Below are 25729 nucleotides of genomic sequence, written 5' to 3' on the forward strand. Positions count from 1 at the left end.
TATTAGTCTTTGATGTTGTTTTTCAGGACTGATTTATTCAATATTTCTCTGCAGAGCTGAAACAAATAAAGAAGATAAATCCCTGATCACATTCAGTCTTCAGCTTGTATTCCAGCTGTGGAGTTTCTGCTCCCAGATCAGGGTCTTCTTCTGACCTCTGAAAGTCATGTGACCATGAGTTGTTTCATCTCTTTTCTTTCATCTGAACTCTGAGCTTTTATCTGTTTCTGTATTTGATTCTCTTTGTTCTGGTAAGAACAAGGTGGTCCATGAAACGCAGACCAGTTCTTATCCAATCACATACTGGAATTTACCTGATGGACCAAGGAAAACCATCTCTGAGGATGGACTCAGTCTGGCTGCTGGCAGAGATCTCCTACATCTCACAGGATGCTCTGCTCTGTAGAACCGGCTCACTTCAGGCCTGGAGGTTCTGAAAGTCAGTTGTTTGCTCCTCTTCCTCAGGAAACATTTGTCTGCTTCGTCAGCAGAACAGAAAACTTTTGGAAGCTTTAGTAGCACATGAGCAGCAGCTGCTTTATTATCCATCTTCTTCCTGCGCACACACACACACACCTGCACACACGCCCCTGTGCATGTGTGTAGGTGTGTGTGTGCATGTGTGTGTGCCCTAACATGACTGAAAAAGCTGAAAAGAGATGTGACACAGAACATTAGACCCCAGATCAGAGGTCAGATCAGTTCCCATGGTAACAGATTCTGAGACTACCGTGCTTGCTGGCAGGTTTGGACTCTGATTTTATTCTCTTTAGTTTAACATTCATATTGAACTAAATCGTCCATCAGAGTCCTTCTCTTGACAGACAGGTCGACATTGAGGAGTCCGGAGAGGTGATCAGATCCTGCTGGGATATTTCATCATTTCCTGATCGCTTTCTGTTGGAACACTTTCATTTCACCTCCTCGTCAACGCTGGACACGTGCACAAATCACTGGACATGGGCACATATCACTGGACACGTGCACAAATCACTGGACACGTGTACGTATCATTGGACAAGTGCACATATCATTGGACACGTGCACAAATCACTGGACACTTGCACATATCAATGGACATGCGTACGTATCAATGGACACGTGCACGTATCACTGGACACACGCACGTATCAATGGACACGTGCACATATCACTGGACACGTGCACGTATTTATGTGAATGACTTCTGATGTAAGAACTTGGGTTATGCTCAGGATGGGGGGCCGGATCAAAGTCCACATTCAGTGCAGTCTCTTGGTTTTCTTTAACTGGACTATTTTAATAATCGTGTTGATTTGTCTGTAAAGCCTGAGATGATGTTGTGAAGTAGCCGCATACAAATAAAGCTGAATTTAATTTAATTTAGAGGTACAGCTGTATCAGATGAGCTTCCTCCAAAATCAAATCAAATCAAATCAAATCAAATCAAATCAAATCAAATCAAATCAAATCAAACTTTATTTATATAGCACTTTTCATGCAGGATTGCAGCACAAAGTGCTTCACATAATAAAAATGCAACAGTTTTTGCATCTTAAAAACGTAAGTCACAACAAAGTTTCAATCAAAGCACACACACGCAGATAAAAAAAAAAAAAAAAAAAAAAAAAAAACAAAAAAACAATTAATGTATAGTAAAACAAAAATAAGCCTTTACACCTCAAACCCCCCCTCCCGCCCGCCTCTTTAACTTCTGTCTCCAAGCTAATAGCAGGTATAAAATATTAAAAGTAATAAATAAATAAATACCTGGCTTGATGCTGCTGTGAGGAAACGATGTTATTATGGGGATCCATCCACACCAGGAGCCAGCCTCCCCAAACAGGGCAGACCCACACCACAGCCATAAGGCTGCAGGTCGGGGCCCCAGCCAACCAGACAAGGGCAATCAATACAGCAACAACCCCCAGACCGATCAGGTAAAAACCCCCGGCGTGGAGGATCCCCATCTTAAGCCTCTTTTTAAAAACATCAACGTTCTCTGCAGCCCTGAGGTTCTCTGGCAGACTGTTCCACAGACGAGGGCTGTAACAATGGAAAGACCGCTACCAGAGGACCTAAGGGTCCGCGAGGATTCATAATTTAAAAGAAGGTCTGATAAATAAGAGGGCCCAAGACCATTAAGAACTCAGAACTCGTGCCACCGAGTCCTGAAGTAGTTGTAGGTTTGAAATTGACTTTTTGGGAAGACCAGAGAGCAGGGCATTACAATAATTTAATCTACTAAAAATAAAAGCATCAGCACCTCTGATGGGTATTTTTCTATCATAAAATAATAAATAAAATAGCCATTTTCTTAAAGGCAACACGCACACGGTCAAAAAGTGCATCTAACTGAGTTTTATAGGCTCCAGTTATGTCACCATCTGCTGGGTAGGGGCTAACTGCTCCTACCGCATCTCTGCCTGTATAATCTCCTCTCACTCTGCCCCAGTCTTTCCCCAAAGAGGACATCATAGCTTCTCCTGCCTCGTGAGCATTCAGTCTGTAGGAATGTATAATGTCAGTTATGTCCTGGACCCAGTCATCAGGATTCTCACGAGGAGGAGTCACACCTGCTACTGCTTTGGCAGCTTCTTCAAGAGTCCATGGTCTGAACACATACATGTGTCTGTCAGCTGCCTCAGGATTAGGATTAGCAACCTGAATCATGGGGAAAGTCTCTGTGTATCTGGCTGGTGGGCGCACACTATCTGACGGTCTTAAGTCATATGCAGGTGGCAGCACCGGATATAACGGAGCTGCCGGGCCTGGTTTAGGTGAATCTGTTACTGGTGGAGCAGTAAGAGATGCAAGCGGGGACGAGGTCGGGGTCAGAGTAGGTGGCAGTCTGCCTCTTCTGGGAGTACCCTGGGTGGCCGAAGCAGCTCCACCCGAGGGGCCTGGTGCGGGCTGAACAGGTTGGTCCCGTCTCCTTGGGTAGACGGGACCGGTCTCGTTATCACCAGGTCTTACAAAAGCTGCCATAGCAGCCTCTTCGCCCTTCTTTCTTTCTTTAGACTTTCTAATATTATCCCTGCGAATCTTAGACTCCTCTAACCACCTGTGCGCACACTCCAGCTCCTTCTTTTTCTTATCTGCCTTCTTACCAGTCTTACCACTTACACTTGCTTCCAGCTTATCTACTACTGTCTGCCACTCATCTACCTTCAACTTCCCTGTCACCCCATATTTGGGGACCCATTTTTCCAGAAACTTGACGTTATCCGGATTCCTCTGATTCATGTACTTCACATCGCCCTCTAAGGCGACTGAAGATTCACTGTTTCCCATATTGGGTCTGCGTTGTGTTATGAAATTATGACCTTAATCTCGAGAGGTAAATTGACCTACTTCACCAGTCCACTGGCTTGTGTTATCACCGTCAGGTTTCCACCAGTGCGATGCTTCAGTCAAATCTACTTCGAGCACTCACTCTCACAGTCACTCACTCACACACACTTCTGCCTAGGCTCTGTCCCTGCGCCTTCTTTCAGACGCTTTACCTTTAACACTGCTCCCAAGGGTTCTCTGGCGTGCGTTTTTACACTGCTCCCAGAAATTTCTGGCGTGTTCTATAGTGCTGCTCCCAGACTTAGTCTGGCGCACTAAGTGACTGCTCCCAAGAAAAAAACTTGGCGTCTATAGCACTGCTCCCAGGAACCACTTGGCGTGTTTTATCAACACTGCCCCAGATTTAATCTGGCGTGTTATAACAAAGACTGCTCCCAGGTTTAACCTGGCGTCTGTTATTTCTTTCCCTAGCGTCACTCTCTTGCTTATACTCACTCCGGGTTCGGTGTCCTCCTCAGTCACGGATCCCGTCAATCCACCGCTGGCAGGATGAGCATGAAGTAAATCACCGGCCTGTTGGACAATTCAGTCGTCAGGTCTTTCCTCTCAGCCATCCTGATGATGGCTGCCCGCGCGGGTTTCGGTGTTCAGGCCTCCTCCTGTCAACGAATGGGTATGTTGGGATCCGGGTCACGGCACCAAAAATGATGGGTATTTTTCTATCATAAAATAAGACACAAAGAACTCAGAGTGAAGTCAGCTTCATCGCGATGGGGAGAGACTGTGGTTCAGCACTCAGAGAGTGTCTGGTGTCAACTCCGAAGTCTCAACCCCAGTGCACCCTTTTTATTGAGCAGCTATCACACTTCAGTAGAGCAAGCAAAGTTCTCGCAAACTTCAGGGAAACACATCAGCATACAACACTTTATGACCCTTTTCACACAGAGCTGTGACCACCACATCCTGTCCTCTGCAGGGTGGGTGAGACAACAAATCATTACCCATCCTTAAGGGAGAAAGTTTAAACTGTTAACTTTAAACTGTCAACTTTGCTTACTCTAACAACCTCCGTGCTGGCAAGAGAGAGAAATGGGCGACTCTGGCGATGTTTTTAAGATGATAAAATCCAGTTTTTGTTATATATCTGATGTGTGTAGTAAAATCCAGCTCAGTAGAAAAGCCACAAGACATCCTGAGCTTTGGGTGACGGACATCGAACCGTTTTTCAGGGCTTCTGCCAGGCCCTGCTGGTCCAGGCCGAGTTCAGGCCAAGTCCAGGTCCAGTCCAGGATTAGTCTTGGTCCAGGCTCAGTCCAGCTCCTAGTGCAGTCAAGGTCCAGGTCAGGTCTCTAGAGGTGGTGATCAGAGGATGATATTGGTCAACACTGCCTCCAGAGTCCAGACCCAGTCCAGGTCCAGTCCAGGTACAGGCCCTGTCCAGGCGCAGTCCAATTGCAGACCAGGTCTCTGGTGATGGTGTTCAGAGGATTATCTCTGTCATGGTTCTCTGCTTCAGTACTGCGTAATCCAGGTCCAGGCTGAGTATAGGTCCAGTCCAGGTCCTGCCGGAAGTCCAGTACCATTTCCTTGGTTTTTGGGATGTTTTGCTGGAGCTTGTTTTGGTGACATCACGCTATCAATTTGTCACCAGGGTCGGACATTCCTCCTCCTCACCCTCCTTGATCTATGCCACGGTATCATCAGAGACCTTCTACAGGGATCTGAGTTGTGATGGAAGTCAGAGGTGTAAAGCAGTGGTTCCCAACCTGGGGTCCAGGACCCCCAGGCTTTGAACATTCAGGGTCATTGTAATTAATGTCCACTCATTGTCCTTATTTTAGAAAGAAGTCACGTTAAATGTTATTTTAACTTTGGCTTTATGGAAGGACAGGACTCAGCCAGAATACATTATTTATGGTTCTCTTAAGTATAACAGCAAGCATGGTTTCAGTACGGGGTGGGGCAGGGGGTCCACGGCTTTTGTGTATTTGTATGAAGGGGTCCCCAAAGAAAATAGGTTGGGAACCACCGGTGTAAAGGAAGAAGGGGAAGGCAGAGAGCACAGCCCCTGTACAGCTGATAACTGTGGAGGATACAAACGTTCCCATGTCTTCATCACGTGGGAGGTGGGAACATCTGGCCTGTAAAAGTTCTCTTTTTACAACTGGAACCATGCAGGATGTTTTCCAGAGTGCAGGAACCCTCCCCAGACCCAGACTCAGACTGTTGACCTGTTCTAGGGGGGATCTTGGATCTGGTAATAACACAATGAAGATTTTTACCCACAAACACTCAGACTGAGGCCGGTTCTATCTCTGTGTTCTCCCTAACGTTCTCCTTTAGGTTCCCTTCATGTGGTCTTTCCAGGGTCTTTATGGTACTCCTTGGTCATCTTTTTGTGTTCTCCAGAATTCTCCACGGTGTTCTTGTCAGTGTTCTCAGTGTTCTCCTCAAGGTTCCCTCCAGTGTTCTCCTTAATGTTCTTTTCTGTGTTCTCAGCCTTCTCTTTGGCGTTCTCCTGATTGCTCTCCTGGTGGGAGTGTTCTCTTTCTCTTCTCGCTTGGTTTACTGAATATTCCACTGGACCAAATTATTGGTTTATCTGATTAAAAAAGCCATCTGTCCTGTTCTGTTGTCTTCATGCTGGTTCTCCTCTTGGTTCTTGTAGAACTGGTTCCACCTGCAGATGGTCACAGGGGCTCCAGAGTCTGAACTGTCCGATCTTCTGCTGACGGTTCTTCGGCGGTCTGGATGGAAGGAGGGTTCTGCAGTCCTTTGTAGGGGCTGGGAAGAGGCTCGTGGTCTCTTGCGTCTCCTAGACAGTGGAAGCTTTTCATCATGGGACAGAGTGGGCGGAGTCACCTGGCACCTGCAAGCCCTGCTGAACCTGACCCAGTCAGCCCATGATGATACGCAGATCCATGACTTCCTGTCACGGCACTTCAAACAGAACCAGAACCAGGCCTCCCCAGCATCAGTGCTGTTGTTCGGAGCGGACCCACAGTGTACGGGGATGGTGCTGCGCATTGCTCAGGACCTGGGTCTGACATTACCCATGGTGCACTGGGTTCTGGCCCAGCCACTCAGTCCTGATGTACTGCACACCATCGGGCTACCACTCGGCCTCCTGGCTTACGGTGAGGTGGATCGGAAACCTCTGGATTTCTACATCAGAGATGCCCTGCAGCTCCTCACCAGGGCTGTAGCTGCAGCGACCATGGTAAAGCCGGACCTGACTCTGATCCAGAACATGGTGAACTGCTTCAGCAAACCCAGCAAAAACAAGGTGCCATCGTCAGGACGGTACCTGTCCAGGTAACAACCACCTTCCTCACTTTCGTAATAACCCAAAAACAAACATGAGACCCAAAAATCCAGAGCAGGAACAGCTCAGATGTTCAGGAAAAACCTAATTTTCAAACTTCAGTAGAACCAAGATCTGGTTTCCATATAGGGAACATAGTTCAGATCAGTATCTTGACCCTACTTGTCCTGTTAGTTTGGTTCAGTTTCATTAGGATCACACTCTTCAGCCTCAGCTTGGTAAGGTCTTTTCAGGGATCCTGGAGAGGAGCGTGGACCACCTCTACACCCTTATCAGGGTCTTGGAGTGGGCATGGAGTTCACCCAACCTGTCTACTTTTGCTTTGTTGACTTGAAGGTGCCTCCCTTGCAGAAGACGGAGGAATACCACCAGAAATTGGGGGCAGTGCCAATAAGAAAGCTGACATAGAACCAGCGAAAGAAACAAATCAGAGAAGAAGAAGAGAATCAGAAAGGGAACAAAAAGCACAAAAAGAATCAAGGCGAGGACAACTGTAGAAATTTTGCACATTTCTGAAGAAAGAATATTTGAGTGTTTAGGGCATGTTGGGCAGTTGGAAACAACTTTATACTTCATTTCTAAATGGCCTTTTGTTTGTCTGCTTGCAGTTTTTACTGTTTTCGCATCTGACACCACAACAAATTCCTCATACTGCAAATACCCTTTACTGTCCCTGCAATAAAGCCTTTCTGATTCAGACTTTTTATCTGAGAAGATCATTGGTACCTTCATTAGGTTTGTCTCTTTGCTACGATGAGATCTGGACTAAAACTCTTCAGACTGATTATTTCTGTTCAAATGTTTTTTCTCAAGCGTTTTAGACATGAAGGGGAGCTTGGATATAGGTTTATAACTAGCTAACACTCCTGGATCAAGAGTAGTTTTTTAAGTAAAGGTTTGATTCCAGCAGTCTAGAATTAAAAGATGGAGGTACATCTCCTGTCAATAGAGACATGTTGATAGGATGCAGTACAGATGTATTAACTAAAGGGAAAAGTTCTCAATAGTCTGGATGGGGTCTAAAGTACAAATGGAAGGTTTAGATGAAGCTGTTGTTTTGGTTAACTCAGCGAGCTGGACAGGCCAGAAACGTTCCAAACATAAATCAGCTTCTACAGACGTCTCTAGAGCTGCTGTGGATGAGACATCATCAGTTGTGGGAATAGTGGGAGCGAGCAGTCCATGCTGCTTGGACTACTGCAGTTCTTTAAACTATGGTCTGGACCAGGCCTTCGTCCATCGCCTGCAGCTGGTTCATGATCAAAATGCAGTATGGAGTATGAGCTCATAATTCCTGTTATGGCCTCTTTGCTCTGGCTCCCAGTTACCTACAGGATTCATTTTAAGGTCTTTCTGATAATATTTGTATGACCTAGCACATTCCTACCTTTTAGAGCTTCTCTGTTCATGTCCCAGGTAACCAGTGAGACCATCAAATTCTTTTAGAAATCTCTAGATTGTGGCTGACAACTAAAAGGGACCAAGCATTTGCTGTTGCTGCTTCTAGATTCAGTCTCCCCCAAGCATTAGAACAGCTCAGCCTTTAAACTGAAGTCTCTGGTGAAGACCCATCTGTTTGCTCTGGCTTTCAGCACAAGCTGAGCAGAATTCTGGCACCGCTAGTCTCATTTAATAGCTTAAGTGATTTAAATTTAAATGCACTGTGTATTGCCTATGTGCAGCATTTGGGCAGCAGCGGCTGTTTTAAATATGCTTAATAAATAAACCTGACTGACTAATAATGATGAAATTTATGTAACAACACGATCTAACAAACATCTACTGTAATGAAAATTCCTCTCAGCCATTGTGTAGTTAATCTTCAAACCTTCTCCTGCAGGTTTCTGTCTAGCACGTCTTTTTCTGGACTCACTGGTCCAATCCAGGTCCACCAGAACTGGTCTCAGGTCCTGACTTCTCAGCGGTTCCACATCTGGAGCCTGCACCGGGATGCTCTGGGTCAACCCACCTGGGTGACGATTGGTAGCTGGGAGGGGAGCCAGCTGCAGGTGGAGGACCAGGGGGTGTGGCAGGGACCTCGACCCCATCATAGGACAGAGGGAGCAAGTGGACGGACTCGAGGCCGCTGGAGAACAGGGATGCCATTAGGGGGGACTCGGGTCCGGGTGGTGACCCTGGTGGAACATCCCTTTGTGTTCACGCGGGACACAGATGACGAGGGCAGCTGCCCTGCTGGTCAGTTCTGCTTGGACGCCGGCAGCAACAGCTCTGAGACTCTGGAGCGGTATTTCAGGGAGGTGGCAGGAGGGAATGGCAGCTCCCTGCCTCTGAACTACACCAAGTGTTGCTATGGATACTGCATCGACCTGCTGGAGAAGCTGGCCGAGGACCTGGGCTTTGAGTTTGACCTCTACATCGTTGGAGATGGAAAGTATGGAGCCTGGAAGGGCGGTCGGTGGACCGGGCTGGTGGGGGATCTCCTGAACGGTCTAGCTGACATGGCCGTCACTTCTTTCAGCATCAACTCAGCCCGCAGTCGGGTGATTGACTTCACTTCTCCATTTTTCTCCACCAGCCTGGGCATCCTGGTGCGCAGTAAGGACACGGCGGCCCCCATCGGTGCCTTCATGTGGCCTCTGCACTGGTCCATGTGGGTGGGCATCTTTCTGGGGCTGCACATCACGGCGCTCTTCCTGACTCTGTATGAGTGGAAGAGTCCGTTTGGTATGACGCCTCACGGACGTAACAGGGTCAGGGTGTTCTCGTACTCGTCAGCTCTCAACCTATGCTACGCCATCCTGTTTGGACGTACCGTCTCCTCAAAGACGCCAAAGTGCTGGACGGGACGCTTCCTGATGAACCTGTGGGCCATCTTCTGTCTGCTGGTGCTGTCCAGCTACACGGCCAACCTGGCCGCTGTCATGGTGGGCGAGAAGGCCTTTGAAGAAGTCTCAGGGATCCACGACACCAAGGTGAGACCATATCATCCAGTTTCACAGGTAATTCTGTTTCTTACAGAGATGTTGGTGAGACGACTTAGTAAGACACGGATGGAGATGAATGACTCGTGGCTACTCGTTAGTTATTCCTATTTCCAGCTAAAAAGAGGAATTAATGTCATTGTAATGTTGGGATGATCATGGTAAACCAACAAAGGGAGGCACCAGTCTGTCTACAGCAACCCTGGAGGGACATACGTCCAGTTGGAACACATCAAAATATTAATCCTGATAACTGTTGTGGTTAATCACAGTCAGAATTATAGAATTCAGGAGTTTAAGGTTTGAAACTAAAACAAGTGGTAGATGTTTTTGTAATTTGGCCACACAATCAAATGGTTTCCAACTTTTCTCTGTCTTTGCTGCGTGTTGCTAACGTAAGCTGTGTTTAGCTGAGGGCGGTAATAAAACCTGCTGACCCGATGATGAAGGTGGTCTTACAGCTGATTATCTCTGGATGAATTCAGACTGGTGTGCTCGAGAGCACACAGTGCTTGTTGCCCTGGAACAGCAGCAGATTAAATTTGTTCTGTGGATCACCTGCCCTGTCCTAATTATTCTTTAATTCAACAGCTGATTGGAGCGTGAACGTGGCAGTGAGTGTTTGATAGCCGAGCCTGCTGGGAGCTCAGAGGGACGTCTGTCTGTGTGTGATTAGCTTTTTATTGTTAATGTGCAGAGACTCGGAGCGAAGCTCTGCAGCTGCTCATGCTTTCATCAAAAGCTGCTCCGATCAGATCAGGAAAAGAAAACATCCTCCCACGTACGTTCCCACAGCTCTGAAGACTTTAGTAGATATCCAAGAATCTATGTGACTGGATCAGAACCAGTTCTTACCAGTCGACTCTGAAGTGTGTTTGTGTCTCACATCGTTCAGAGCTTCTGGGTAAGTGTTGCTCTTCTTCGTTGGTGTTTCCAGCTGCACCATCCATCGCAGGGTTTCCGGTTCGGGACGGTGAGAGAGAGCAGCGCTGAAGATTACATGAAGAAGAGTTTCCCGGAGATGCATGAGTACATGAGACGCTTCAACGAACCGACGACGCCTGAAGGGGTCGCCACGCTGAAGTAAGAGAAGGAACGACCTGCTGGTCCTACTCTACTGTGGTTCTATTGCAGTTCTACTCTCTATCTTCTCTGGTTCTACACTCTGTCTCCTCTGTATTTATTGTGGTTTTACTCTGTATCTACTCTGGTTCTGTCAGTAAATTGGAGTTTCTGCTGGTTCCAAGTATCTGAGTCAGCTGTGAGTTGGTCTGTGCTGTTTCATTAATACTGACAGATTAGTTTCAAACAGCTCTTTTTCTGCAGGTTAGACTACTAATATGTGTCTGCAGACCTGGAGACCTGCAGATTCAGACCCACACTTCTAGACCACTGATGTTTGTTTTTTTTTTTTTTGTTTGTTTATTTTTGATCAGACAAAAGTTTTTAAAGAGTTATTATTATACCTTTATTTTTTTTTTACGTTTCGACTGAAACTTCAGTCTTCCTCAGAAAGCGTCGTCCGTGTGTTGTAACGTGTCTTTATCAGCTGATGGTGTCTCTGACATGTTAAATTAAATTTAATTTATAGAGCCCTTTTCATGCACAAAGCAACAGAAAGTGCTTTACATAATAAAAACAAATTCAGCATATTAAAAACTAAATGTAAAAGCTTTCACACACCGGAGTACGTAACCAACTTAAAACACACCTCATAGTGTCTCTGTCACACACAATCTGACAAACATACAAACAAAGCCCACGCTCCCTCCCCTCACCAGCCCCATTCTGTACCAACATGGCCTCCATCCCTGGCTACCGTCTCTGAACTGATAAAACATCTGGCGACGCTCCTGTGAGGAAACGGGATCTTGGGGATCCAGTCACACCGGAAGCCGGCCAACTATGAGCACAGTGGGGCGCCACCACAGGAACCACCCAGGTCAGGGCAGGCCGGGGTCCACACCACAGCCACAGGGCTGCAGTGCAGGACCCCGAGCCCCAGACAAGGGTCGTCACCATGGCACCAACCCTGCAGAGCTACTGGTGTGAAGAATCCCAGTAGGAAACTCTGGAGTTAAACAGTGAAAACAAGATTAAATAAACTTATAAACAATAAGAACTGATAAGAGTGACAAAAATATAAATACAAATAAAGGAGTTCAGTAAAATGATAGAATAAACTAAAATAAAATAAAGGCTTCATAAAAACAGTGTACTTGGGTAAAACAAGTATTCAGTCGAAACATGTCTAAATGTCTAAATGTCTAAATTACGACTCTAAAAACTCTTTGATCAGTAAGAATTCTTACGACGAATGGAATAGACAAAATGAACCCTGATGTCCATCTGCTGGATGACTGTAAAACCGCAGGTCCTGCAGACCCCAGACCAAGTTGCAGTTTCCAGACGAAATTTTCTGGAAACTGCTACTGCTCAATGAGCATCTAACTCAAATACCTTTTCATCTCAAAAGTTACACCCAATTAAAAATACTAATTAACTGCTAACGAAGCTTCAAACTAAAACTTTCCCCTCGGGAGATCAGTTCAAATAGCTTAAAATTAAGTTCACCCCAATACCAAACCGTTCGGTTTATTACACCAAACCATTAAACACAGTTTGTTAAAAGTTTAGTTAATGTTTATTGTATATGTATTATAGAACCCTATTATGTATTATTATATAACCCTAAACACAACACTGTTGACCGAAGTGCTAAACAATAAAACAACAAATCATTTACTAAATATGTATACCTATAAATATCCTAAAACACAGGTAAAAAAAAAAACATCAATAGTCGAGATATTATGAAACAACCAAATAAAACCTTAAAAAACATAAAAGCATCACCTCAACTGGTGTTAAAAGCCAAAGAAAATAAGTGTGTTTTAAGAAGAGTTGTACAAACAGACAGAGAGGAGGCTTGTTTTTTTATGAAGGAAGCTGGTTCCACAGCTTCGGTGCCACAGCGAAAGCTGGAGCCCCTCAAAGTTTCAGGCTCGTCTTAGAAACGACCAGGAGCTGCTGGTCAGCTGACCTTAAAAGTCTTGACGAGGTGTAGGGCTGAAGCAGGTCAGGTAAATATGGTGGTGCCAGACCATTCAAGGATTTATACATTAAAATAAGAACTTTAAAATGGACTCTAAAACCAACAGGAAGCCAGTAAAGTGAAGCCAGAACAGATGAGATGTGCTCTGACTTACTGCCGCCCGTCAACAAGCGAGCAGCTGCATTTTGGATGTCCAGACTCGTAACAATGGGCTTAATAAGGGGGGACCAAGAGTTCAGACATGCCGTCGAGGAACTGCTGGGTTCGAACAAAATGACCTCAGGCTTCTTTTCATTAAAACTCAGGAGTCCAGCTGCTCCTTAATGTCCCTAAGGCACAGCAGAACTTCCTCTTAGTCTTTTAAGGGAGCATATATCAGGCAGTCATCAACATCAAAATGAAATATTATATTCATGCAAAATGGTGCCAAAGGGAGGCAATACAACGTAAAAAGAAGAGGGCCAAGAATTGAGCCTTGTGGTACCCCACAAGTGTCGTAGAAAAATTACCAAGAGTCTGGAATGAGTAAGACCAAATTTATTATAGGAAAAATGAACACAGACAAATTACTTGCAAGTAATGAGAGTGGTCGTCCTGACTCGCGTGAAATCAGGAGAGACTCTGCTGGACCAAAGTCAGACAAAAGTTTTATACCTTTCTGTTTATCCTTGAAGCTCATCCTGAACAGAGAAGACCAGGACAGAGTGGAGCCTCCCTTCCTCAGAATCTGAATTTTGGGTGCATAAATCTTTAGATTGGTGTCGTAACCAACCTATGTTATCTTTAAAGAGTCAAGCTATGTCCCAGATCTTCGTCTGTACCAATACCAGCCTGCACCCACTATCAAAGGTCTGAGGAGGTTGGGAGTCACTTTAACCCTTCAGTGAACTTTAAACAGTCAGAACAGAACACAGTGCACAATGAACAAATGTAATATAGGAACAATCGGTGTGAATACAATTAATAAATTAAAGAGTAAATGAATTTAATAAAGGAAGTAATTATGGGTGTGATTATAATATTATATATAGAGTAATATTAATAAGTAAAATTTCTTCCACACAAGTAAGGAGGGCCGATGAAGACCCACAGAGAGGCTTCAGAAACTTCTCGCTGCTGCTGAAGATGCTTCCAAACCATCAGGATGAGGAGGCTGTTTACGGTGTTAAAAAGCACACGGGGTTCTGGGACAAAAAAATACCTGACAAATATTTAGTTTTAGCTGTTCTCACAGTCCTCTGATATTGACGCCAGCTGCCCTTGAGAATTTCAAAAGACACCTGCAGCTTATCCCTCTTCCACCGTCACTCAGCCCTTCGATGATCTCTTCTGGCAAAACAAGTAGCATCATTCAGCCATGGCTCAACTTTCAGCTTAAGACATTGGCTTTTTAACGGGGCGACCTTGTCTAGGACTGAGACAGAAGGCCTTCGGTATCAAAACATGCAATGAAACCCGCGTTACCCAAAGACGTTTTTAAAAACTCAGCTGAAAACAGTCCAGTAGTTAAACTTAAAAATCAGAGTGACAGGTTGACAGGGGAGTGATATTTGAACTAAAACGACAGTGATTACATAACACTGCTTCACAAATCACTAAGTTTGACACAAGCAGACCACATGACGGCACATGATCAAGAGCACCACCCCGTCCATGAGTGGGACCAGATGGGTGAAGATTAGGATGTTGAAACCACCGACAATCAACAGTCTGTCATACTTTGGTATCTTTTAAGCCAGAAAGTCTGAAATGTGTTTTAAGAAGTCCTTATTGTGCTTCAGCGGTCGGTACACCACCCCACAGAACACGGACTGATTACGACCCAGTTCGAACGAGTTTGCTTCGAAGCTAGAAGATCCTGACATAACAAGATGTTTGCAACACGACTGTTTCTTAAAAACTGCTGCAGTTCCACCACTTCCATCGAACATCCTCGGCTTGTTAAAAGTAAGGAGCCAACCCGACTACCGTTATCAACCAGGAGTCAGAAGGATCCAGGAACTTCCAGGGAGCAGACAGACTTCCCACAACATCCATTTCCAGTGGGACCACAGGAGAATGTGTCAGACTGGCCTTAAGCTTTACTAGCAGACCGCTTCGTCTGTGAAGTTTCCTTCAGGCAGGTACAGCATGACACAAGTAGGCTGGCAATCCCCACAGGAGCGCAGAACCCAGCGTTTTCACTCCATCTTTGTTAAATCCGGTTAGTTTTTTGGATGAAAACCGAATATCAAGCAAAGTTTGGCAATCATACACCATCGACACTACTTATGAGAACCAAGATTATTGTTGCAAAAAGGAACATGGCTGACAACAGATGTACGGCCACGCACAGGCGCCATCTTGTCTTCACATGTGCTTCCAACCTGCTGAAAAATATAACAGCAAATATCTGCTCTTTGGTGTCCAAACAGACTGAAACACTGAAATGGTTTGAAATATTTTATTAACTGATCACAAAAAAGAAAATAAAGAAATCAAACACATCTTTCACAAAGCTACAAAGAACAAACATATGTAAATATCTCTTGTTTATAATACACGTAACAGATGTAGACCAATCAGTGGTCCCCTGCCATCTGTCTGCTGCTGCAGCGGCAGCCATGTTTTACCTCCCAACGTCACTCCCCGACTCAGTCCAACTCGCTGGGCAGGAAGTCCACTGGGTACGGTTCGGTCCTCCATTCTCCTCAGCCTCACCACGGTCTTGGCTGATCTGGAACTGGCTGACCACCACTCAAACCAGACGTGATGTACTGGAACCGTCATCTATGTTTTAGCCGCTTCCATCATACGGGTAGCTGGACAGCCAGTCGCCAGCTGTTCTCCCGCTGACGTCACAACATAGCAGTATTAATCTTTATTTATAACCAGGTGAGTCAGATGACAACCTGGCCAAGAGGCAGCACTGGTCTTTCCAGCCACTGGTGCGATCCTCTTTTCAACCTCGGATAGTATTCGCGTGAAAATAATCCAGTTTGACTTAAAGCTGCACAGAATCATGTCGTCTTGCAAAATGACATAAAGTCTAAATCGTGTCCTGAGCACTTTAAATGAATTCTCTACATATAAGCTAGAATATACAGATAAAAAATAGTGACATAAAACCCCATGATATATAATATGAATAAAACAGGAAAACTTTCATGTTGAATATTTTACATGAGACAAAATTAACTTTTACCATAAAATATAAACGGCTAATATGTGTTTTCGTAATGTCTGCCTTTTGGAAAATGTAAACAGTTTCATACTTTATGAAACATTGGCCTGTACATGTCTTCCCCACAACTTTCACTTAATTTTTTAATTAATATTTATATGTTTAATTTGTCATGGAGCCTCGGCTTCATTACACTAACCGTTCATTTCCAACGAGCTAAACTAGCTGCTAGCTTAACCTAGATTGAAATCTGACGGTGCGTCTGTGGTCTAAGGAAGCAGACGAGGTGCTGACGGCCACAGGAGGCTAACTCGGAGCCTGCTTCATCTCAAGTTCAAGGCTTCAGTTGCTATAGGAACCACGTCACTCTGTGTTGTCAGCCTGTAGTTGCTGTTCAAGGGATGAAGGTCTACAGTTGCCATGGTAACAGTATTGCTCTGTGTTTTACTGTGATGAAGGGCAGATCCTCCTCAGCTCGATGCATTCATCATGGACAAGGCCCTCCTGGATTATGAAGTCTCCATTGATGCAGACTGTAAACTGGCCACTGTTGGGAAGCCGTTTGCTATTGAAGGTAAGTCCCACAGACCCACAATGTCTCTATGAAGAAGGGTTGGACATCAGAAGGTCTCACATGTATTCAGCCACAGATGTTTCAGTTTGTCTTTATTCTGTGTTTTATGTCTGATGATCACAGCCAGGTTAACCAACAGTCTAAAAATTACAGCCAGGTTAACCAACAGTCTAAAAATTACAGCCGGGTTAACCAACAGTCTAAAGATCACAACCGGGTTAACCAACAGTCTTAAGATCACAACCGGGTTAACCAACAGTCTAAAGATCACAACCGGGTTAACCAACAGTCTTAAGATCACAACCGGGTTGACCAACAGTCTTAAGATCACAACCGGGTTAACCAACAGTCTAAAGACCATAACCGGGTTAACCAACAGTCTTAAGATCACAACCAGGTTAACCAACAGTCTTAAGATCACAACAGGGTTAACCAACAGTCTAAAGATCAAAACCGGGTTAAACAACAGTCTAAAGACCATAACCGGGTTAACCAACAGTCTTAAGATCACAACCGGGTTAACCAACAGTCTTAAGATCACAACAGGGTTAACCAACAGTCTAAAGATCAAAACCAGATAAACCAACAGTCTAAAGACCATAACCGGGTTAACCAACAGTCTAAAGATCAAAACCAGATAAACCAACAGTCTAAAGACCATAACCGGGTTAACCAACAGTCTAAAGATCACAACCGGGTTAAACAACAGTCTAAAGACCATAACCGGGTTAACCAACAGTCTTAAGATCACAACCGGGTTAAACAACAGTCTAAAGACCATAACCAGGTTAACCAACAGTCTAAAAATCACAACCGGGTTAACCAACAGTCTTAAGATCACAACCGGGTTAACCAACAGTCTTAAGATCACAACAGGGTTAACCAACAGTCTAAAGATCAAAACCAGATAAACCAACAGTCTAAAGACCATAACCGGGTTAACCAACAGTCTTAAGATCACAACCAGGTTAACCAACAGTCTTAAGATCACAACAGGGTTAACCAACAGTCTAAAGATCAAAACCGGGTTAAACAACAGTCTAAAGACCATAACCGGGTTAACCAACAGTCTTAAGATCACAACCGGGTTAACCAACAGTCTTAAGATCACAACAGGGTTAACCAACAGTCTAAAGATCAAAACCAGATAAACCAACAGTCTAAAGACCATAACCGGGTTAACCAACAGTCTAAAGATCAAAACCAGATAAACCAACAGTCTAAAGACCATAACCGGGTTAACCAACAGTCTAAAGATCACAACCGGGTTAAACAACAGTCTAAAGACCATAACCGGGTTAACCAACAGTCTAAAGATCAAAACCAGATAAACAACAGTCTAAAGACCATAACCGGGTTAACCAACAGTCTAAAGATCACAACCGGGTTAAACAACAGTCTAAAGACCATAACCGGGTTAACCAACAGTCTAAAGATCAAAACCAGATAAACCAACAGTCTAAAGACCATAACCGGGTTAACCAACAGTCTAAAGATCACAACCGGGTTAAACAACAGTCTAAAGACCATAACCGGGCTAACCAACAGTCTAAAGATCACAACCGGGTTAAACAACAGTCTAAAGACCATAACCGGGTTAACCAACAGTCTAAAGATCACAACTGGGTTAAACAACAGTCTAAAGACCATAACCGGGTTAACCAACAGTCTAAAGATCAAAACCAGATAAACCAACAGTCTAAAGACCATAACCGGCTTAACCAACAGTCTAAAGATCACAACCGGGTTAAACAACAGTCTAAAGACCATAACCAGGCTAACCAACAGTCTAAAGATCACAACCAGGTTAAACAACAGTCTAAAGACCATAACCGGGTTAACCAACAGTCTAAAGACTTAATTAGTCTTAATAAGGCACATTCAATAACTTGGTTTTAATTTAAGTTCATTTACCGTTTGCTTTTCCTTTCTAAGTGGGTCATTTTCCAATTTTCTTGTAATAGAAATGACAGGGACTGGGTTAGAAAGTTCTTTAGAGGATCCACCATTTAACTCAGATGAAAACAAAGGAACAGGAATCTGCACTAGTTATGGCCTGCAGGGGGAGCTATGATCTTCTTTTAGCTACAGATTCTGGTGACCATGTGATCTTGGTTTCACTGGATTTAACAGCAGCCTTCGACACGGTGCATCAGGTCCTACCGGTCTGAGAGGACTTTCTCTGTTAAATTGGGTCATCTCCAGTCATCCCCTGCTCCTCTTATCATGAGCATTACACCTCATTCATTACACCTCCTTCCCCTCAGGTCAGTTATTAGGAAGCTTTCCACCTGTATGCTGATGACAGTCAGGTCTGTGTCTCCCTTTTTTTTGTAATTAAAATTTTTATTGAGTTTTAAAGAACTTTAACATAAACAAAAATTAAATAACACAACAACAATACAGCACAGAACAGACAGCAAACAGCATGAGCACATTACTCAAAGTGCATCCAAAACATACATTCAATCATAATTTCTGTTTTTGACCTTTATGTCTTTTTTCCTCTAATAAAAGACAAAAATTTATCCCAGACATTGAAATATGATTCCTTTCTGTTATGCAGTTTAGCTATCAATAACTCGAAAGATGCGATCTCTGCCATGGTCTTGACCCACTCTCCATAAACAGGCCCATCTTGGCTTTTCCATTTGCGGAGAATAACCCTCGCAGCTGAAATAAAGCCAGTAAGAGCCAGCGCAAAAGCTGTTTTAGATACACTGGGCAAACATGACCTGTCACCTAAGAGACAAAGTTGAGCAGATTCAGGCACAGGTGTACCAAGCCACTCCTGCATTGTTTTAAGTATTTCTTTCCAAAAAGGCAGAACAATAGGACAAAACCACATAGCATGAATAAATGTGCCTTTGTGACTTTTACATTTCCAACATAGATTATTCTCCAGTAAACCCATTCTAAAAAGACGAGCAGGTGTAAAATAGTGTCTATGAAGTATCTTATAGTGCGTGAACTTTCCCTGTGCTTCTCTCGTAAGCCACCACACAGTGGAAAGTATTTTCAGCCACAATTCCCTATCAATGTCTACATGCAAATCCCTCTGCAAACATACCTTAGACTCTCATTCTTGTCAATTAATGCTCTGGCTGACATCTTATAAAACACGGAAGCTGATTGACAATTTTGGGTTAATTTAAAATAGAGCTGCACAGCGTTGTCCTCTTCTGAAAGCTGCTTTACTACACTGCTCAAACTACTTATAATTTGTAGATATTTACAAAAGTCCGACTTACTTTCCAGATTAAATTGTGCCCTTAGGTCCTGATAAGATTTTAGTGTTTTATTATCAATCAGATCCGCTATATTTCTCATACCCCCAGTCAACCAGGAAATCCAACATATTACTTTCCTCCCCACTTTTATTGCTGGGTTATTCCATGGCAACGGATATGGCTGTTTATAATGTGATATCTTTAACCACTTGTGAAATTTGGTCCAGACATTTTTAGAGTGTTGTAGAATTGGGTTAATCTCTTTGCCCCCCAACTTGTTCACAGATGGGGTCTTTTGTGACAGAACCTCCACCGGGCTAAAGGGGGCAGTAGTTTCTTGTTCTATACCTACCCATCCCAAGCCATTGCCCTCTCTTTTGCAGTGTTTTGCCAATTTAGCCATCTCAAAGGCAACGTTGTAAATCTCAACATTTGGTAGCGACAGCCCACCATCTCTTCTTGTTACATACAGTTTTTGTAAGTTTATCCTTGGCTTTTTCCCATTCCATAGATAATCCTTAACCATTTGGTTGTATTGAGAGAAACATTCTCCAGTTATTGATATCGGAAGCATCATAGACAAGTAATTAAACTGTGGCGCAATCACCATTTTAAATTTGAATCGCCTGCCTGTCCCTAGGAGCCCGTTTTCTGTAGGCTGATTTGTCCAGTATACCATCTAGCACCTGATTAAAGTCCCCACTTAACAAAGTTTGTCCCTTGATAAGTGCACCTAAAAGCTCATTAATTTTGTAAAAGAAAATGGGATCTTCTGTATTCGGAGCATATATATTACATAAATTTATTCTGCTCCCGTTAATGTTAGCTTCTACACATATAAGTCCCCCCTCCTCATCTTTATGTTGGTTTAATGATACAAAATTCAAACTCTTATGCACCAAGATCACAACACCACGTTTCTGGCTGTTAAAACAGTTATGAAACACCTGGCCTACCCACATGCTTTTGAGTTTAACCACTTCTTTATCTGTCAAATGTACCTCCTGGAGAAATGCTATGTCCGTCTTTTGAGATTTAAGATAACTCCGACATTTCTTTCTTTTAACCGGGTTTGACAAACCATTTACATTCCATGTGATAATCTTTACATTTTTAGCCATCTTGTCTCCCTGTTAACTAACAACAGAAAGTTTTCCACCTGGAGACATTATATCAGTAGAATCAATAACAACAAAAGACATATAATCCTGTGCTGTAAAACAATAATTGTATGCTGTTATAGAACCCAAGTCTGTGCCAAACATCAAAAATAAAACATAACCAACCTTTGCAAAACATGTGAGAAAACACAAAAATAACCCATGTGGAAACTTTGAGATAGTCATCCCCCCACCCATCATCCAAACCCCCCTCCCAGAAAACAAAACAAAAAGAAAAAACACAACTATCTCAACCACTAAACCAACCATCTCTTTGGTCCGTGAGGCGCAACCCGTGGTCATCCCCACAACCCCCCCAAATCCCCACAAATGAAATCAAACTTTCCATTGTCTTTCTCATCCTTGGCCCATTATCTTTAAATTAAACTAAATATATACCCTGGACGCAGGAGAAAAATAAACTAATAATAAAACTAACAAAAATAGAACAACACACCCATCTTTGTCCACAAAAGCTATAAACTCATTAGTCACCACTTTAGTCCATCAGCTCAGTTCCAATAACATGGTCCTCCTTGTGATGCCATCCCGCTGCAGACTTCTCAGCTCTGGGATTCACGACAGATAATGGACAAGTTGGTCGCGGCTTATAAGCTCCATCGCGTTACGGGGGTCCTCAAAACTTTTCTTTTCTCCCTTCCACGTGAAACGGAGAGTGGCGGGGTAGGCCAGCGTGAATCTAATGTCAAAATCATGAAGTTTCCTTCTCACGTCGGTAAACTTTCTCCTCTTCTCCACTACATCTCTGGTCATGTCGGGAAAGAAGGAGATTTTACAGTTGTTCCACAGAATTCCTCCCTTGTCTCGGAAATGTCTGGCGGCCGCGAGCACCCTCTCCTTCTCCAAATAATTATGAAAACGTATGATGATCGGCCTTGGCGGTTGCCCGTCATTTGGGAACGGTGCACCCGCTGTAGCTCAGTTTCCGACAAGTTAATGCCCAGCGCGTCTAAAACAATAGCTCTCACCAGTTCCCTCGGTTTGCTGCTTTCCGCGCGCTCTTTCACTCCCACAAGGCGAGGGTTTATACGTCTGTCCCGGTTCTCCATGTCCTGCACGGCTCTCTGAAGCTCCTCATACTGACGCGCTCTCTCTTTAGCTTCCTTATCCAGCCGGTCATTTTCCTTTTCCAAATCCATAATATGTGCGTCCGCTTGATCAAGTTTGTCATAGAGGTCAATGACATCTGTTCCCATTTTGGCCTGTGATGCTTTCACTAACGAGACATCTGCCTGTAGGTCCTGCAGAATGCTGCTCACCTGAGCCATTTCACGCATAGCCTTTTCCAAAGTAGACTGCAACTCTACGATGACATTTAATGCCACCGGGTTTGACTTGCTGGCTTCAGAACTCTGCATGATGTCCACGGTGGTGTTAGCATTAGCTAACTTGGTGCTGCTAGCGGTGTTAGCATTGTTAGCTGCCTGTTTCGCCAACCTCGTTTTAGGATTTGGAGTTGTCATTTTGCAGTCCGTCTATCAAAAACAATTCCAGGAACTCCCAAACAATGTCAAATTACTATTGTGTAGTAGAAAGTGAAATCTTGCTCACGAAAATCAAGGGGAAAGTGGGTGATTTGTCAGGAGGTCTGTTTTAGGTGGCCATCATGGTCGGCGGTCCCACGTAACTCCAGGTCTGTGTCTCCCTTAAACGCAAGGACTCTTATTCTCTACAAAAAACTTTTGCTCTGTCTTGATGAAGTCAAAGCCTGGATGGCCTTACATTTTCTTCATTTTAATGAAAACAAGACAGAAGTTCTGGTTTTCAGTCCTGGTGCCAGTGGATCCTCTCCTGTGGACCTGGGTCCTCTGGCACAGTATTTTAAACCTGCTGTCACAAACCTGGGTGTAAAACTGGACAGAGATTTCACCTAGACAAGCAGATCAGTGCAGTAGTGAAATCTAGCTTTTTTCCAGCTGAGGCATCTGGCAAAGGCCAAACACATTCTTTCAAAGCAGGACTTGATGCTTTTCTAACAACACGTCTGGATCAGTGCAATGCCTGAAACTCTGGTGTCTGTCAGAAATCTCCATCCCGTCTGCTGCAGCTCGTCTGCTGACTGGAACAGCAAAGAGAAGCACTTTTATTCAGTTTTAGCCACACTGCACTGCTTGCCTGCTCTTTCAGGGTTCATTTAAAATTCCTTTTATTTGTTTTTAAGTCTTTAAATGACCTTATCCCCCCCCCCCTCCGGTCAGCGGATCAGCTGGTCCTGGAGGTACCGAGGAACGGAGGAGGCTCAGAAGGGACTGGGTCTTTTTTCCAAAACTAATCAAAATCATCAGTAAAAGCAAAACCTGTAGCTGGAAGACTACAGTTCCCATGATGCGTACCAGATGCACTTCATGTATGTGTGTTGGCGGGGTTACACCTGAATAGTAAAGTAAGCTTGCTGGTTAAAGGATACTACAGCTCCCCTGAGTCATCCTTATACAAAACCCTCGGAACTGCAAGTATTCCGGAGCCAGGAGTGTCGGGGAAGAAGGCGTCTAAATCTCCCAGCCAAGGGTTGGAAGGGGACCACTGATAAAGACTGACTTGTTCCTCACATTTAGGAGGCGAAACAGGTTGACGAAATCCTTCCTCAGTAGCTCAGATTGGCCTCGGATTATGTTGTTGGTTTCAGCATGAACAACAATGCACGCTACACCAGCTGAGAGTGAGCACAGGATTTCTGGAAGCTTCTCTGTGACTGTTGCTCCTGGAATGAAGTGATTGATGGCCGAACAGCCATTAGCTGGAGGTTTGCACACTTAAGGGATGTGATGCATGTCAGGAGGTTCAACCTCCGGAGTATATCTCATAACACCCCAAGTATGAAAGACTTCAACCTCTGCCAAGTAAGCTACTGGCGTTAATCTCAAGGTTGTGCCAGTCATTGTGAGTAATGGGCACAAATCACTGCACACCTACGTGGTGTTAGATGACGGCGCCAAGCCCACCATTATTCTCACAAAGGCCTCACACCAGCTGGAGCTGGCAGGAGACACTGAGTCCATGGCATTGAGGTAAAGAAGGCCAGATGTTGTCCACGTTAAAGGGTCGCTAGTCGTTTTCCACATTGCATCACCATCTGTACCTAATAAGAGCCATCTCATTACTGGTGCGTTTTCTGCAAACCCCTTATCCCAACTGAGCAGTCTTATTCCATCCAAGCCCTACAGAGAACGTATTCCCATTTAAGGGGGCTCCTTATCCAGCCATTCAGTAACGCTCAACCACTCGTCCTCATTGGTGCAGATAACACTCACCTGATCACTGCGGAGGAAGCAGTATGTTTCAGAATGGGGGTGGACCAGTGGTAGTTTGTACAGAGCCTGGCTTCTGCCATCTATGAGACTGAGATCAAGAAACTCTCCTACTCAGGTTATGTCCAACAGCTCACTGAAGAGGAGGTGACCCAAACCCAGGGGTCCCGGTTCATCCGTCATTATCTTATGGAGCATAATGGGAAATACAGGCTGGTGTTTACCTGCTCCTTCTCATCCCAGGTCCAACTCTTGGTCCATCACTGCTGGGTGTACTATTCAGGTTTCAGTAATATGACTCGGTATTAAGCAGCTACATACAAGCAAAGTTTCACCAGGTACAGCTTTTACCTGAGGACCAACTTCGTTACAGAAATGTGATGTTAAGTGCTGCTTAAAACGGTGATGATAGTTACTCTGAAGATCTCTGTAAATATTGCTGAGAATTTTGTGGTTAATCCTTCAACTAGCATCTGTAAAAGTTGTGGTAAATGTTTGGTTGTCTTTTCATGTTCCTGTTATGGTGCGTTCCAGTTGTCCCAGAATTCCAAGCGGTTGAGAGTCGGTGAAGTCATTACCAGGCAGTTCGCTCTTAGTTGCAGCAACTCGGAACAAGTGGACGCCTCCAAAACAGCCAATATGTGAGCAGCTACAAATGCTAAATAAAAAACAATCACAAACTCAGAGTAAAAACGTCACCATGACAGCAACAGCCAGTTACTGATGATGAGTAAAACACCACGACCAAAAAAACAAGATCACTTTGTCTCTTTTGTCAAAAATTCACCAGACTTCAGCGTTCCGAGGACAACTGGAACGCTCCATCGGCATTTGTACAAGCTGAGTCGTAGTTGCTGTAAAACTGGCGGTAAATGCTGTTGACGTGTTGATGGTCGCTGCTCTAAAGGTCTCCAAGAACGGTTAACACTGCTATGCCTTCAGGTTAGTAAAGTGCTTTTTGGTACATGTACACACCAGGGCAGCCATGTCCACCTTTGTTTGTCCAGGAATCCGACCAAGTCAAACCTTTCTTTGTGTTAAAATAACAGTTTAAAGAAAGAAGGAGTAAAGTTTAACTTTCAAGACTTTAAAACTGGTAAAACAAGTAAAAACAATTAAAACAAGACACCACTGCTCTGCTGTACATGTTGCGGTTAGTTATAAAGTTAAATTGAGAAGATAGTTGCTGTAAATGTCTCTGTGAATGGGGCTGTTAACGCTGCTGGTAGTATCTGTCGAAGTTCTGATGTCCTTGCTGTATATCCTGGGAGGTGAATCAACATCATGTCTCCTCAGTCATGGCTTACAGCTTTATGTCCTCTAGAGGCGAATGATGGTTGCTCCATTAAAGGGGGTCAGGGAACACATCTCTCCCTTGATGGTTTGATTGGCTTTGAGTTGGCCTCCAGAGTTGTCTTCCTCAGTCTTGCTGAGTTCTTGAAGCTCTCAGTTTGCCGTTGATGTTATGCAGTTCCAAATATTCCAGTTTCCATGTGTGCAGCAATGAGTTGTAGACTTTCTGAAGTCAGTCCAGGCAGATCACAGGTTCGTACCTCTGATTCGCTCATGTGACTCGACCAGCAGCTGGTCTACTCACCTTATCTGCTGTGATTCCTGACCGGACCTTCCAGGTTGTACAGAGACATTTTATTGGCTGATAACTGGATGGAACCTCTCCCTTCAGTATCAGGACTGTCTGACTTTGGATTAACCAGGGTGGTCCCATCCACCAGCAGCC

General features: G+C 44.3%; 1 protein-coding gene and 1 long non-coding RNA gene across 3 annotated transcripts in view; one reads left to right on the forward strand and one right to left on the reverse strand.

The window, feature by feature from the left end:
- grin3bb (glutamate receptor, ionotropic, N-methyl-D-aspartate 3Bb) overlaps positions 1-25729 on the forward strand; it is a 44629-nt gene that overhangs the window by 11051 nt on the left and 7849 nt on the right. The window contains exons 1-5 of one of the 2 annotated variants that reach the window (XM_042006049.1): positions 5410-5530; positions 5942-6588; positions 8439-9531; positions 10478-10623; positions 16217-16332. In XM_042006049.1, coding sequence (XP_041861983.1) covers positions 5960-6588; positions 8439-9531; positions 10478-10623; positions 16217-16332 — 1984 coding nt within the window. In that variant the 5' untranslated portion in view covers positions 5410-5530; positions 5942-5959. Of the gene's footprint in view, positions 1-5409; positions 5531-5941; positions 6589-8438; positions 9532-10477; positions 10624-16216; positions 16333-25729 lie in introns of those variants that run through there. The other variant, XM_042006048.1, reaches the window with a different exon arrangement.
- On the reverse strand, positions 12830-21140 carry LOC121652954. Its single transcript, XR_006012715.1, has 3 exons — positions 21129-21140; positions 19456-19460; positions 12830-13219 (listed from the first exon to the last, which is right to left on the reverse strand). It is a non-coding gene; the product is annotated as an uncharacterized LOC121652954 (long non-coding RNA).

Source organism: Melanotaenia boesemani, chromosome 14 (assembly GCF_017639745.1).
Source record: "Melanotaenia boesemani isolate fMelBoe1 chromosome 14, fMelBoe1.pri, whole genome shotgun sequence".
Lineage (NCBI taxonomy): Eukaryota > Metazoa > Chordata > Actinopteri > Atheriniformes > Melanotaeniidae > Melanotaenia > Melanotaenia boesemani.